At 34.2% G+C, this 15,778-nt stretch overlaps 1 protein-coding gene and 1 long non-coding RNA gene across 5 annotated transcripts; both read left to right on the top strand.

Annotated features, from left to right (window-relative positions):
- Window positions 1–1,130: 1,130 nt before the first annotated feature.
- Window positions 1,131–5,017, top strand: LOC147845128 (uncharacterized). Of its 3 annotated transcripts, XR_015942807.1 has the most exons (5): window positions 1,131–1,185; window positions 2,427–2,538; window positions 2,664–2,733; window positions 3,941–4,125; window positions 4,291–5,017. It is a non-coding gene; the product is annotated as an uncharacterized LOC147845128 (long non-coding RNA). The 3 variants fall into 3 exon arrangements; XR_015484326.2 differs by having other exon boundaries at window positions 1,131–2,538; window positions 4,291–5,014; XR_015942805.1 differs by having other exon boundaries at window positions 1,131–2,733; window positions 4,291–4,993.
- A 902-nt stretch (window positions 5,018–5,919) lies between these two features.
- On the top strand, window positions 5,920–12,862 carry LOC108183703 (uncharacterized). 2 transcript variants are annotated; one of them, XM_087250294.2, is made up of 3 exons: window positions 5,920–5,970; window positions 6,315–6,466; window positions 11,143–12,862. In XM_087250294.2, the coding sequence occupies exons 2-3, from the start codon at window positions 6,382–6,384 to the stop codon at window positions 12,033–12,035; spliced, it is 978 nt and encodes a 325-aa protein (XP_087106420.1). In that variant the 5' UTR covers window positions 5,920–5,970; window positions 6,315–6,381; the 3' UTR covers window positions 12,036–12,862. The 2 variants fall into 2 exon arrangements, with proteins under 2 accessions (XP_087106420.1, XP_087106421.1); XM_087250295.2 differs by having other exon boundaries at window positions 5,920–5,975.
- The last annotated feature ends 2,916 nt before the right edge of the window (window positions 12,863–15,778 follow it).

The raw sequence follows: 15,778 nt of genomic DNA, 5'->3' as shown, positions 1-15,778 counted from the left end.
TGAAAAATTTTTGAAAAATCGCAAAAAATCACAATATGAAACAATTTTGAAAAATCGCAAAAAATTAACATTTTTTGAAATATCGCAAAATTCACAAAAAATGAAATTTTTTTGAAAAATCGCAAAAAATGAAAATTTTTTGAAGAATCGAAAAAATTTACTTTTTTGAAAAATCGCAAAAAATCACACAAAATGAAATTTTTTTGAAAAATCACAAAAAATGAAAATTTTTTGAAACATCACAAAAAATGACATATTTTTGAAAAATCGCAAAAATGAAAATTTTTTGAAAAATCACAAAAAATGAAAATTTTCAGCACAATCCATTGTGACTTTCAAAAAGCTAGGTTCATACCCTTAGGTCAAAAAGACATGACAATGGAAAAATCTTCAGAGAAGCTGTTTTGTCATTAGGTGTACGCACCAGATCGTCTGAATGCAATATGGTGTAGGGATCCTAAAGTGCTGTTTTCTGAGTTACAAGAACTTCCTAAACCGTACAACAGATATGGCAAATGCTAGTATTGGCCCAGTGCCCAGATAGCAGGCAGTAATCGGCCCGAGCTCGGCTGCCCTCCGGCGCCTCCGGCTCCGACTCGGCATCGGCGAGTGTTATCCGGGCCGAGTGCGGCCCGCAGCTCGCTCGCGCACATGCGGCTGTGATGCGGCTGTAAAGCACTGGCCCGATTCCGGTCAACCATATCCGGTCCGAGTCTGTCTGTAGAGTCCTGGCCGCTTCTGGCAAGGACTCGGCTGATGGCAACCGATTAAGTTCTTATTTTATCTAGTAATCTGTTAGCTCCACGTTTAATGATAATTTGAGAAAATATTCATGGTACGATAGCAAAAAAAAAAAAAGAATATTTAGTGTGGATGGTCTCAATGTTTAGACGCAAACAAAACAATATTATTTATAAATAGATTATACATGTCATCTAGAGAAAAACTATGTAAAATTCGCTTATTTTTGAGATAGCACGCTCCTGTGCTGACTGTTTTTTTTTTTTTTAAAGCAGAAGTTGGTTTCATAATAAACACATGCGTGACTAAACTCATGATCCAAACTCCAATCCAGACGGTGGCGGTAATGCTCCAACAAGCTGGTTGTTAACCACCATGGCACGAAGATCACAAGAAGAAAAAGTTTGATTTTTCAAAGATTCCATGTGGATTCCGGTCAGAAAGGTAAGCTTTTTACTGCTTGTGTACTGTATAATTAGCGAATTTAGAGCTTAAAACATTTCCACGGTGTTTGGTTGTAACAGCGTTTAGTAATTTAAAACAGTTTGATACGAAATGTAACTTGCTTTAAGAAACACGACTGGAGCTAATGTATGCTAACGCTAACAGTTACAAACACGTCTGAAAGTTCCTTTTCCTTTTACACAATGTTAGATTGTAACGTGTGTAGTAACTGAACACTATTTTAATTATTTTAAAGAAACATGAAACGAATTTGTGTGTATGCTAACTTTGCGTTAAAGAAAGTTTCTGTAGACGAATCCATTAACGCTAACATGGCAAAACGTGTTTTTTTCCTGATTTAACATTATAAAGTACCGTGGATGTTGAAAAAAATCATTGTACAGGCGTATACTTATCCAACAGTATTAATTCTGTGATTATGTGTAAATAAAAACTAATCGTTTTGGATTAATAAAATATTATTGTTTATCTTGTTTATGCAGTTAGTCACGAAAAATGATCGAAACTCGACTGTTTACTATTCTCTTTAAATTATCCAAGAGAAATATATTAGTGTGCACTTTAATTCATATGTGTTAGCCTATGTGAATCAATTATATCTTTTGTTCAAGCTGTAATGGTCAGTTAATGTAAAACTGAACGTCTTAAAGCAGATTTTGATTTTTTTTTATGTTATTGACAGTGATAAATTCTGATTTAAATGAATGGGTAACAATAGTTGTTGGTTAAGTCTTATTGTTCTTGTTTAACAAAGGTTAGTGAGATCATTATGCAGCACATCACGACCATAGAAGTCAATGGCACACTCTTTTGAACGTGAATAGGCATGTTATAGTTGTGTGCTAAAAGTCCATTATAAGCTGTTAACTGCTGATATATTTTCAACATAGATTGAGCTTTTCAGACGTTACATTACTAATTGCTTCACAAACAGCTGAAATGGTTTATTGTTATTGGCTATCATCATCAAACATTTTTCACAATGGTAGGTTAATCTTCATGGGTACAGAATAATGCATGTGCTTGACCATCTTACAAATCTATGTCTCAGATTCATAAGGCTGTCACTCTGCATGAATCTCCAAATAAATCTTGTGCAACCTTCTGTGTACTGATTATTTACACTATAGGTATTATATGCATTAATTAACTTTGATAGTATTTTAGGATTTGAACTTTTCTTTACGGGAGGTTAACAACAATGTGATGTTTCATTATAGATGCATATGAGGAAGCTCGACTCAAACATCCAACATCCAACCCAACTGTGATTTCTGACTGGTAGACAGATGAGGATGATTATCGCCTGTCATACATCTAAAGACAGAACAGGTTTGTGTGCAATTATTTTAAACACATACTGTCAACATTATGTCATTGATCTATTACAACCTGTGAGTTTTGACCTGGCACTATACTAAAGTGATGTTTTGTTTTGTAAATGTATCTGATTAAAGGACAGTATAGACACATCTATACCATGATGAAGAAAAATTACTTGGAACAAAGAGGCTGGATAAAAGGCAGGTATGAAGATTTCAGAAATCAATGCAGCACCACAAGTACCATCACCATCAATGACTATGGCAGAAATCTTAAGACCACCATCAAGATGCACAGATACTGTACATTCCAGTACACCAGGCGTGTCCAAACTACGGCCCGCGGTGAGGCTTTTTATAAATATCAATAGAATCTGGCCCGCTATACAAAAATGAACGTAATTCAATAAATAACCACCGGGTGTCGCTATTACATGCATTCAATTAAGCAGCAGTTCTTGTTATGATCTGTCTGTCTGTCTGTCTGTCTATCTATCTATCTACACACAGTTGAAGTCTGAATTATTAGCCCCTCATTGATTTATTTTTCTTTTTTAAATATTTCCCAAATGATTTTTAACAGAGCAAGAACATTTTCACAGTATGTCTGATAATATTTTTTCTTTTGGAGAAAGACTTATGTTTTATTTCGGCTAGAATAAAAAGCGGTTTAAATTTTTTTATGAACCATTTTAAGGTCAAAATTATTAGCCCCTTAAGTCTTCAGAACAAACCATTGTTATAAAATAACTTGCCTAATTACCTTAACTTGACTAGTTAACTTGATTAACCTAGTTAAGCCTTTAAATGTCACTTTAAGCTGTATAGAAGTGTCTTAAAAATATCTAGTCAAATATTATTTACTGTCATCATGGCAAAGATAAAATAAATCAGTTATTAGAAATGAGTTACTAAAACTAATATGTTTAGAAATGTGTGGAAAAAATGTTTAACTCTCCGTTAAACAGAAATTGGGGAAAAAATAAACGGTGGCTAATAATTTAGGGGGGCTAACAATTCTGACTTCAACTGTATATATATATATATATATATATATATATATATATATACACACGTGTCTGTGTGATGTATGTAAAATTTGGCCCGCGACAACGTTTGTTTTTTTGCATCTGGCCCTCGACCCAAAAAGTTTGGACACTCCTGCAGTACACCTATGAACATTTACAGTCTTTGTTCTAGTGCAGTTTGAGATCAAGACAGAACTTATTGCATCTCGTGATGTCTTTGTAAGAATTGAAGACATCACTAAATTTGTTAAGGTTTAATGCAGCTAGAAAGTAAAGATCAACTAGAGAATATCAGCAGTGTCTAGCCCACTGTTGTATTTACAGAAGTTGTATGAGAATAAGCTACAGGTTGATTTATACTAATCTGTTATTTTTCTTTTTTAGCACGACTGACTGAAGTTTTAAAATCATGCAACATCATAAAGCAGCAGCTGGGCCTGATTCTCACAAAACCAAAACAGACGTGATGAAATTCCAGATGTAAACACATTTGACCTTCCTTTGGCCAATTTGATTTGGAAAAGCTTGAAAATCAACTAAAGGAGCAGCCTGAACAAATGAAGAAACTGGTAAGTTCAAGCTCTTGCTAATTTCAAAGTGTTTTAAGTTTATTTGTTTTTTTTTTATTGTTTTTTTTTTTGCTTCGTAGGTAGCCTACTTTTTTCCTAATTATTTCTTTTTTTTTACATTAGTACTTGTTCACTACTAATTATCTGTTTATCTTTTAATCACAGATGGAGTGAGGACAAATGTCCATACCACGCCACTGATAAAGAAGTGGAAAAATGCATTACAAGGTAGCTACAACTTGCCCCTGACAGGGATGGAGGAAGAAAGAAGAGAAAGCTAATGTGTCAAATGTCTACATCACTATTTTGTTTTATTTTTTAAACAACATTTTAAGTGTATTAGGATGTTCCCTGATACTTGAACAATTTGTTTCTTTCATTTGCATTTATATATATATATATATATATATGTATATGTATATATATGTGTGTGTGTGTGTGTATATATGTATGGTATGTGTATGTATGTGTGCGCGCCAAATTCTGAAGAAACATCTTGATACATTTTTAATAAACGTAATACAAATAAAATTATAAATATAAAATTGCACAAGACGTGTATATATATGAAATGTATAATCATCTCACTCATGTCTTGCTGTTTGTGCAATTGATTTTGTTCAAGTTTATTTAAAAAAAAAGTTTGACTTTATACTTCTGCAATTATATATATATATATATATATATATTTGTTTGTTTATTATTATTTTAATGTTTTATTAAAAAATGTTTCAAGATGTTTCTTCAGAATTCTGCAGTACTTTTTACAAGTTTGACTTGGATATTTTACGGATTGTCATTGGTATTTTTAAGATGTTTCTTGCTATATCTTAAATTGGTTTCTATATTTGGGTTTATATAAAATTTAGCTGTTTTTTACATATTTTTAATTGAAGTCTGTTGGGAAAACAGGGTTGTTTTAAAAAAAACATCTGTGTTTGTGTGTAATTTTTAGATTTTTTGTTTAAATCTTTCTGTGTGTCTTTATTGTGTTGTTTTATTGTTGTTTTTATATTGATATTCTTGTGCACTACAAAATTATTTATAAAATTTAGTACTATTTTTTTCATGCAATTAATAAACGTTTAACATTTATTTATTTTGTCATTTGTCTGATTATTTTCGTTACAGAATATGTATGCAGTTTGCACTTTATTCAAAGGTTAAACGCAGTGCTTACACTTTGTGTTTACATTATAGCCTGTGTTTGCTGTTATATAAATTCAAATGGTTGTAATACCATATATCAAGTACCAATGTAATACCAAAAGGTTTTATAAGGTGTATAAATACGGAGTCGCGCCAGCTCCGGGCCGCAGCGCACATTACCCTCGCGCCGATTCCGGCGCGGATGCGCAGCTTCGGCTCGCTTACGGCCGCCGCATCTGGCCCGCTTGATTCGGCAGTGAGTCCACAGGCATCCGGCAGCCGAAGTTGGGCCGAGGGGTTAGTCTCCGGCAGGCGACAATCTTGCCGGAACTGGCCCGAGTGTATTTTGCTATCTGGGTTAATAGATATATTATATGAGAGACTTGCTTTGTTTACCTAATAAAGTGAATCTATTTGGATTTGCATTGTAAACATAAAATAAAAGTAAAAAAAGGTATTATTTTTATTTCCCATATTAAGGTTCTAGTTGGATACTCCCAAAAACATTCTGCAGAAATCCGCAGATGTCTACCCAAATTTTCAGCAGAAATAACAAAAAACATCTACAGATTCCGTCTGGCCCTAGTCTTGACTGCAACAGTAAGTGGCAAAAAAGCTTAACAAAACAGACTTTTATTTTGGCATGGCGTGTGACGTCATCAGGCGGCGCCACGTCAGCGCTGTAATTCAACTGGAGTAAGGTTTGTTTTAAAACGTTTACAGATATAACCCGATTGAAAGTTTTAGTTTTTATATGATGCTAAATTATGTTACTGCTGTTGGAAATATTATTTTAACCCTTTATACAACGTAGTACTAATTTATTCTCAGTAACCGAGGGCTATTTTTTGAATAAAGTAACAGTAAAGTGTGTAGTAAGTGTTTTAAAGAAACGTTTTACCTAATTTCTTTTTGTTAATTACTCTTATATAAAGAAACTGTTTAAGTAGTTAAGTGTTAAAGAGAAGTTATTTTGTTTCTTTTCATAATTTTATTTATTTTAAACAGGACATTTTTATTGTTTTGTTCATTTTAAACAGGATAAAGTGTCCAAACACAGAGAAAAAAACTCCTCCAGAATCCACTGATCTCCACACTGTTATAAAGATGGCATTTATTAAAGAGGAGAGTGAAGATGTGAAGATTGAAGAAACATTCACAGTCAAACAGGAAGATCCACAGGAACAAACAGGTTGATTTTTATTCTCAGGCCCCTTTTACACTTGTGCGCTTTAGTTTTAAAACGATGTCCACACTAGCATTCCACAGAGCGTTTCTGAACAGCTCTCTGTCCACACCAAAACACTAAAAACGCACATCACCTGACCACACACACACTCTCAGGCAATCGATGCAGCATTTCTACCCAGATGAGAGCTCTGCTCGTCGGACTTGCTCATCAAGCATCTCCCGCAGGATCTAATCTCACTATATTTATTAAACGTGCGATTTCATTCATCTTGTTGTCTTTATCTAACGACATATTCCCCGACTTTGGTCATTGGAATCTATTACTTGTTCTCAGGTAACGTGTTTTGGCTAAGCGCAAAGATAAGTTAATGATTAATGTAACCACGTAGCCTACATTCTGTATATTGACAGATCGCTTGCCTTTATTTCCTATAATGTATAAACTTATTGTCTGTTATACTTTTATAATGGCTATTATAGATTATTAAAACTGATATTCAGCAAAAGAGAGGGTGCGTTTTGTATTTTCACTGAAATTGAAAAGAGGCAGTTGTTATAGGCTCCGTTTTGTTATAAATATCCACACAGTGAAGATGACGCTCATAAATGCAGCACAACCTCTCAGCATTTCTGCTGTCTGTTAAGTTGCTAATATTAAAATGAAAATAGGCAGTTCCTTAAATCATGTTTACATTTTATTGTTGAGAAAGTGAAACAACGTAGCCAGGATGATGTGAATGAAGTTATAAAGTACACTGTTCCCTTTGAAGATTTACCCGTGTCCTCGGTATAGTCTGTTTTCCATATCAAACTGAGGAGGGGGAGACTGCAGCCTTGATCAAACTTGTGAAGTCTGAACTTACAAGAAGAGGATGCGGTACTAAACTGTGTGTTAGGCTACTTAATATTGAGGAAAAGCCCCAATCAGAGAGGCGAATGTCGGCAGCCCCGCCTCCGTTTTCAGATGTCTGTTTTCCCCATCCACACTGAGACGGAGCAGCAGCAGCGTTTTCATTTCAGAATGAAAACGGCCTCTTCAGCGTTTCCAAAACGCTCGTTTTCGGCACTCGAAAACTCCGGCGTAGTGTGGCAGATGGCATAACCGTAGCAAAACTTATGCATTTTAAAACGAAAATGCATTAGTGTAAATGGGGCCTCAAAGACCAACTCAGTCATCTGATCCTCATTCAGATATATTTTATTAATAAGAATACTAAATTTAATCCATCTTGCAGCCCTGAGTGTGCTGCCTAGTTCTCCTAAACGCACAAAAGCACTCATTGAAAGACAGGAATATGTTTGCATATGTCACGTTGATCACAATTCCCCTTTTTTCATCAACTTCTTCATGGGTTTAAACTTGTTTCTAGTAGTTGTTACTAATTCTCACAGATAGTATCTGAATTAGAATTACATCATTATTATAATAACTATTGACCAGGGCTATTGTGTTTAAACAGGGTTTCCTTGGAGTCTTAAATTTACTAAAATGTTGTGCTGTAGGTCTTAAATCTTTTATAAACAAGTCTTCATTTTTCCTTTGGTCTTTAATTAAGGTTCATGTTTTTCTACCCAATCTGGCCAAAACCCATACAATCACCATCAATCCAACTTAATAAAAATTTTATCTTATTATTCAAAAAGGTCATTTTAACTTGTTTTAAATTATTTATTATAATGCTTTAATTATTTTCCTTACAATAACATTTGTTTAAACGTGCTTCATGTATTTACTGCTAAGGACATTGACCTGGACAGACCTGTGTTTTGCACAGGTTTAGTTTATTATAGTTTTTAAAACTTTTAAAACATTTGTCCATTTGTTTTTTTATTTTAAATAAAGTTTATTTTGGAAAAAAAAGTTTGTTGATACAAGTATTGCTTGCTTGTTATTACACAAAATTTTAAATCTTGCTAGAAATATCTAAAATATATACATAAAAAATTTAATATTCATTTACTATTGTATTATTAAAATTATTATATTTTTGATAAGGCAAATAAAAATATTTTCCATCTGGGCCATTTTACACGGTATTTAAAATCATTTGAAAGAAATATCTAAAACATTTTAATTTTATTATTCATTTATTATTGTATTATTAAATGTATTAAATTATATAATTTTTTTGATAGAGCAAATAAAATATTTTTCATCTGGGCCAAATAATTGTTATAAAACATTGTACAGTATTTTAAACTATATGATGTTGCTGTGGGATGACGCGTGACAAACCGAACAAATTATAGTGGAACAAAAATGTTTAGCATTGCACTGACTACAACTGGCCAACAAGCTAGTCTAAAAATGACTTTTTCTGCTTAAGAAATGGATTACAGCATGCTGATGATATGCAAACATTTGAGTGAAAAATTCGTCAGTATTGACCATATTCTTCACGAACCAGCAGGCTGCGCCATTGGAGTCTTTTTACTTGAGTTTTTTTTTTAAAGAATTAATTTATTCATCATAAAAACAGTGTTATGCTGCTTAGGCATGAGACAATAACTGCTTTCAAGGTATACCGTTCGGAAAAATCTAAGTTTTAAAACGGCCAATATTTTCTTCTGTACCATTCCTACAGTATATCTAAGTTTTTTTTTTTTTTTTCACGACAACAGTATCTCCAGCAGATAAAAGATGTCATTTTTAATCGTAAAGAAATGTGTTTTTGAAACTAATGAAGACAGCAGAAGTTAATGATTCATTTAAATTTTTTAGCCTGACAAAAAAAGAAAAAAGACTCAAAAGAAAATATATTGTAATATAAAGTTTTTGTTTTTTACCCAGACATTCATTCATTCATTCATTTTCTTGTCGGCTTAGTCCCTTTATTAATCCAGGGTCGCCACAGCAGAATGAACCACCAACTTATCCAGCAATATTTTATGCAGCGGATGCCAATCCAGCCGCAACCCATCTCTGGAAAACATCCACACACATTCACTCATACACTATGGACAATTTAGCCTACCCAATTCACCTGTACCACATGTCTTGGGACTGTGGGGGAAACCGGAGCACCCAGAGGAAACCCTAGCAAACGCAGGGAGAACATGCAAACTCCACACAGAAACACTAACTGAGCCGAGGCTCAACCCAGCGACCTTCTTGCTGTGAGGCGACAGCACTACCTACTGCGCCACTGCCTCGCCACCCAGACATTTAAAAATAATATATTTTAGAGCAGTAATCTCAGTACCTCAAAACCGTGATATTTTAATTCAAGCTTATCATACTGTCAGAATCTTATACTGGCCCATGCCTAATGCTGCTTGATGTTGCAAAGTTATATTTTCTTATTTTCTTATTTTTCTTTGTATGTATAGTCATGAACATGTATAGCCGTTTATTATTCCATGTCATTTCTCCAATAGGCAACTGAATTGTAAGTTTTAAATCAATAGCAAATGAGATCAGGTCACTATGACATGATTGAGAATGTTTATATGTTGCTGTTTGTCGTTGTACTACGTCTATTCTGAGAGCTGATGCTGAGTATTCTTAGGAATTTTCACACTTGAAATTGTTAACCCTGGGTCATTCTAACCCTGGATAAACAGAATCCTGGGTTACCTGTAAATACGTTTCACACTGCTCATGCTATACCTGGGGTTATAAAATAATCCTGGGTGTTCATTAACAGACAGTTCACATTCGCAAACACCGGGTTAACAATATTATTTGTATATTTACATTGTCACTGTCCCTGATTGGACAAACAGCAGATAACCTTTTTTTTAAATGGCATTTCTGCATTTTGTCAGGTATATAAAATGTCATCATGTAGGTCTTCAGCTAAGCCTCAGGACATGCACAAAGGCAAGAAAACAAAAACAAAAGTACAAATGAATGAATACCAGTAGCAAAGTATGTCATCTTGCCATCTTCTCATCACTTCAATTTACAGCAAACATGGCATTAAGCATTTGCACAAGCTCATTCATTCATTTACCTTCGGCTTACTCCCTTTATTCATCAGGGGTCGCCACAGTGGAATGAACCACCAACTTATCAAGCATATGCTTTAAACAGCGGATGCCTGTCCAGCTGCAAACCAGTACCGGAAAACATTTGCATAAGTTATATACAATAATGCAAACTCACAAATATAAGCTGAATTATGCGCACTTGCTATGAACATGCAGGATTTGTGTCAATCAGGTTTTCCAAGAAAGAGATGCACATGAGGGAACACAACATAAGTAATCTAGAGCATTTGATCATTTGCATTTACAGCCACAGGCACAAAAAGAGCTTGGTTTTTCTCTGACCTCCAAAATGAAATATTCTGCAAGGTATATAATCTGATTTTGAGCTGAAACGTCAGACACATTCTAGGAACACTAAAGACTTACTTTACATCTTGTAAAAAAGGTTCATAATAGGAACTCTTTAAAGGTATTTCTGACCCAAAAATGTAAATAGCCTCACCATTGACTTTCCATTGTGTGGTATTAAACCTTGATGAGTTTCCTGATTCTGTTGAACACAAAATAAGATATTGTGATAAAAACGCTGGCTTACTTTGTGTTCCAGAAGAAAGGAAATGTTTAAAAGCACATGATGGAGAGTAAATAGTAGAGTCCCTTTAATATTTGGGGTAAATATCCATATCATGCTTACCACTTTGTGCTTTCATACTAAAGTTAACTTTTTTTGTTCTTTTTTTAAAGACCTGATGGTGCTGAAAGAAGAGACTCATCAATGGAATGAAATGGAAGAAAAAAAACACCAAGAAATAACAACTGATGAAAAACCCACACTCACTAAAAAGACTTCATCACGCGGAAGACCTCGGAAATCCAAATCTGGGTGTAATTTCAGCTGTAAACGGTGTAGAAAGAGTTTCAGTCAAAGGTCAAACCTTGATGTTCACATGAGAGTTCACACAGGGGAGAAACCTTACACCTGCAAACAGTGTGGAAAAAGCTTCTATACTATAGGAAACTTAACAGTGCACATGAGAATTCACACTGGAGAGAGGCCGTATGCATGCCAAAAGTGTGGGAAAAGCTTCTATACTACAGGAAACTTGGCAGCGCACATGAGAATTCACACTGGGGAGGAGCCTTACTCTTGCCTCCAGTGTGGAAAGAGTTATAAGCAAAATGGCAACCTTGAAGTCCACATGAGAACTCACACTGGAGAGAGAAGCTTTATTTGCACACAGTGTGGGAAAGGTTTTTCTCAAAAACAAAACCTTACCATCCACATGAGGATTCACACTGGAGAGAAACCTTACACATGCACAGAGTGTGGTAAAAGTTTCAGATGTAAAAACACACTCGATCACCACATGATAAGTCACACTGGAGAGAAGCCGTTTGCATGTGCTCATTGTGGAAAGAGCTTCACAACCAAAGCTAGGCTCATGAATCACACCAATGGTCACACTGGAACCACATGTGATCATTGTGGAAAGAGTCTCACATGCAAAGACTCCATAAAGCAACACATGAAGATTCACTCAGGCGAGCGTTTTCGATGCAGTGAGTGTGGAAAGGGCTTTAAACATAAAAGAAGCCTCGTCAATCATATGAAGCTTCACAATGGAGAGAAAAAATGAGGCCTTGTCAAGCGGAGCTTAAGGCTCTCACCCGGGATAGCATGGAATAGCATCTCGGGACAAGTGTGAACTCTTGAATACATCTCAAGTTACTGGAATGAAACCTTTTGAACCTGAAGATTTAAACTCAATAACTGAAGAGGGGTGAAGATGTACCAGGTTGTGAGAGTTTCTACTTCTTCTTTGCAAGAAAGCAAAATAACTCTATATGTGTTTTAAGTTATTATGAACTGAGAACCAAATTTGTGCACATTGCACACTGCAATCAAATGGTCGGCTCTGAAAAGAGAATTAGAAAGATTAGGGAGGAGAAAATGTTTGGGGAGATGCAGAGAAAACTGTCCTACACTCTTAGATTGTGTTTTTGATTATTCACATTGTTTGATTTTCACTCCCTTGAACAAACACCGATTTGCCTCCAATTTTGGGCTTTTGTCTGCAGTTTCACAATACTTGTTGGTGAATAAAAATCCACCTAAACTCGGCTGGTGTGAACTTGCAATGACAGTGAGAGACTGATGCAGACTCCATAAAGCCCTGATCAGACTACACAATGCCATTTGCCAATTACAACAGATCAGATTTGTGTCAGATTATGAGATTTTGACTTGATCAAATCTTGATGTGTTGTGGGTAACAAAAGAAGACTTTGGTTTCAGAACACTACACATTTATTTTGATGGACTGATTTTAGAAAATAAAAACGTTTTCCTGTATTCAGACAATTAAACTTTCTGTAGACAACTAGTTTCCCTTAAAGAAATGTTCATGTGAAAACTCCCACACAACTACAAATAAATTGGTGTATGGGAAACCCAGTGTCTCAATTGTGAATGAGAACATGACTGATTTGTTAGCTTACATGCTAATTCCAGGACTTAACAGACTACTGAAGGACTTCAGCTATCTGTAAATTCCAATTATTATTAATATGCAATACATATTGTACTGCTCATGTGGACTAATATATTATATTGTATGCTGTCTGCATATATATATATATATATATATATATATATATATATATATATATATATATATATATATATATATATATATATATATATATATATATATATATACTATTACTAACCAGCAATGATAGGTAAGCAAAATAAAAATTGAAAGAGGATACTTTTATTAGGCCTTTCATGAGTCTAATAATCTCAAAGTCACACTTTAAAAGAAGGTCCAAAAACCTGCATTTATAAATGAAGAATGTTTTGCAAAGCATAAAAGGTTGTTAACCAGGTAATGCTGTGTACAATTTGTTTTAGTTACACCAAATTTAACTTGTTTATTGTAAAAAGGGTTTACATGGATATTGACATGAGACATTCTGTATTATGCACTATGTATTATGAGTCATGTGTAGGGCCAGACAGAATCTGTCGACGTTTTTTGCTATTTCTGCAAAGAATTTTGATAAAAATCTGTTAATTTCTGCCAAAATATTTTGGGAGTATTATAACTAAATCCTAAATATGTGAAACAAAGAATAATATCTTTTAAACTTTTATTTAATGTTTAAAATGCAAATCCAATTAGATTAACTTTATCTGGTAAACAAAGCAAGTCTCTCATATAATATTTCTACTAAATAGAATTAATGATGGGCTAAAAATCTGCAGAAAATCTGTGGGATTCTGCGCGTGACATTATGTATTATAAGTTATGTACATGAGTATATGCAGTTGTAGAAAACATGCTCAGTGTTTTCAATAACTTTCACAAAATTGGCAAGTTCTCCTCAGTATCAAATTTTAATCTCAGGAATTCTTTTGATGAATACACATGATTAATCATTTTAACTGAAGTTCTTTAATTTTGGGGAGAATTAAAAAAGAAATGTAACTTGTTCTTATTTTTCTAATTTCTGTGAATTAAATTCTTTTAAAATAAACGAGGTCTGAGCTGATTAGGATGAAGCCTTTAAATAAGAATATTCATTTAAAACTTATTATTACATTTTGTATCTCTAAAAATAAAGATGGAAGAGCGGACATTACAGAATAGTGTGAAAGAAAACCTCTGATCAATACTGTGATGTTTTTAGGAATAACATTAATAATTGTGTAAAACTCTTTAGGGTGACAAGCAAAACCCTCTTTAAAGAATGGGTTGAATTATTTTAATTTAGCAAAAAGATTGTCATTTCAAGTAAAAAAAAAGTCAAATGCAATTATAATCTATTTGAACAAGTTTCCGTTTAATTTTGATGAGATGACGAGGAATCTGGACCAGCACCAAAGCCACTTCCTCCACCTGCTCCATCAATAGAATATCCTCCTGTTACCTCAGATGCCACTGAACTTTTACTATAGTTCCCACTATGATTTGGCCACAACCAGCACCAGCAGTACCACCAGCTCCACCTACAACATGTACAGAGATGCTGAAGCACTGGGAGCCACTGGACAATGTACCACATGCCCCCTCAAACTACTTAACACCGTGATCTTTATTTTTTTTTAGCTCTGCACAGTTGCCAGACATTCAGAATCGCTCCCCAGCAAACATCAGAAACAGGTGGGTTCAACAAAGGTTTCCACCCATGTAAAAAAAAAATGTTGCACAACAAATAGTAGTAATAACTATAATATACAGCCACAGTAAAAAGTTTGGAATACTTTATAATAAGCTTATTCTGCTCACTAAAATGTTATTGCATTTTTAAATCACTGTTATTTTATTAAATGTTTAAAATATAATTTATTCACATTTAAGCCTGAATTGTACGCATGATTAGTCTTAAGTGTGATTATTATGGAGGACCAAGAGTCCGAGGTTGCCACAGCGGGATGAACCGCCAACTTATCCAGCAAGTTTTTACACAGCAGATGCCCTTCCAGCCGCAACCCATCTCTGGAAAACACACACACACACGCTCTCTCTCTTTCACACACACACACATGCTCTCTCTTTTTCACACACACACGCGCTCTCTCTTTCACACATGCACACACACTCACACACAGGCACGCACGCATATGTCACACACACACACATGCACATAAGCTCTCTCTCACACACACTCTCTTTCTCACACACACATGCACGTGCACGCACACACACACACTCTTATGCTTATGGTTATTATTGTTCTGTATTTTAATGTACAAATGATCAATAGAAATGTCATAGAGCTACAGTGTATAGAATTAAAAGTCAGGGAGTAGTCAGTTATTTATATATGCATTATTTATCTAACAATTGTCAACAGAACAGTAATGAAAATAGAGTAGAAAATGTAAAATTATTAAATTAGTTATTAATAATACAGAATTAACAATATAAATAAACAATGTAAATAAAATGTTAAAGGCAAACAGAAACTGAAACAAAGTGGACTTAAAAGTCAAAGACCAGTCATTTATAAATGCAATATTTATTTAACATTGGTCAACAAAACAGTAATGAACATGGAATAAAAAATTTAAAAAATTAAATAAGTTAAATATTAACAGAAAAAAATACAAAAATTAACAAATTGAATAAAATGTTAAATAAATTTAGAAACCAACAAGTGAAATAGAATAAATTGAACTATTATGGTGCACCATTGTGGAGGATAGTAGCATCTGTGTGCAAGTCCAATATAAACTAAGGATAGCTGATGTTGTACTGCATCTTCTTTTGTTTAAAAGTAACTGTGTAGTTACAAATACAGGGAAAATCTGTTTGCTAATTATACATACATGAACACATTAGTGCATTGAATGACTACGTTTTTGTGAGCTAAA

This window comes from Danio rerio, chromosome 4 (genome assembly GCF_052040795.2).
Source record: "Danio rerio strain M-AB ecotype USA chromosome 4, GRCz13ab, whole genome shotgun sequence".
NCBI classification, from domain to species: Eukaryota; Metazoa; Chordata; class Actinopteri; order Cypriniformes; family Danionidae; genus Danio; species Danio rerio.
This window is presented reverse-complemented; position numbering and strand designations above follow the sequence as displayed.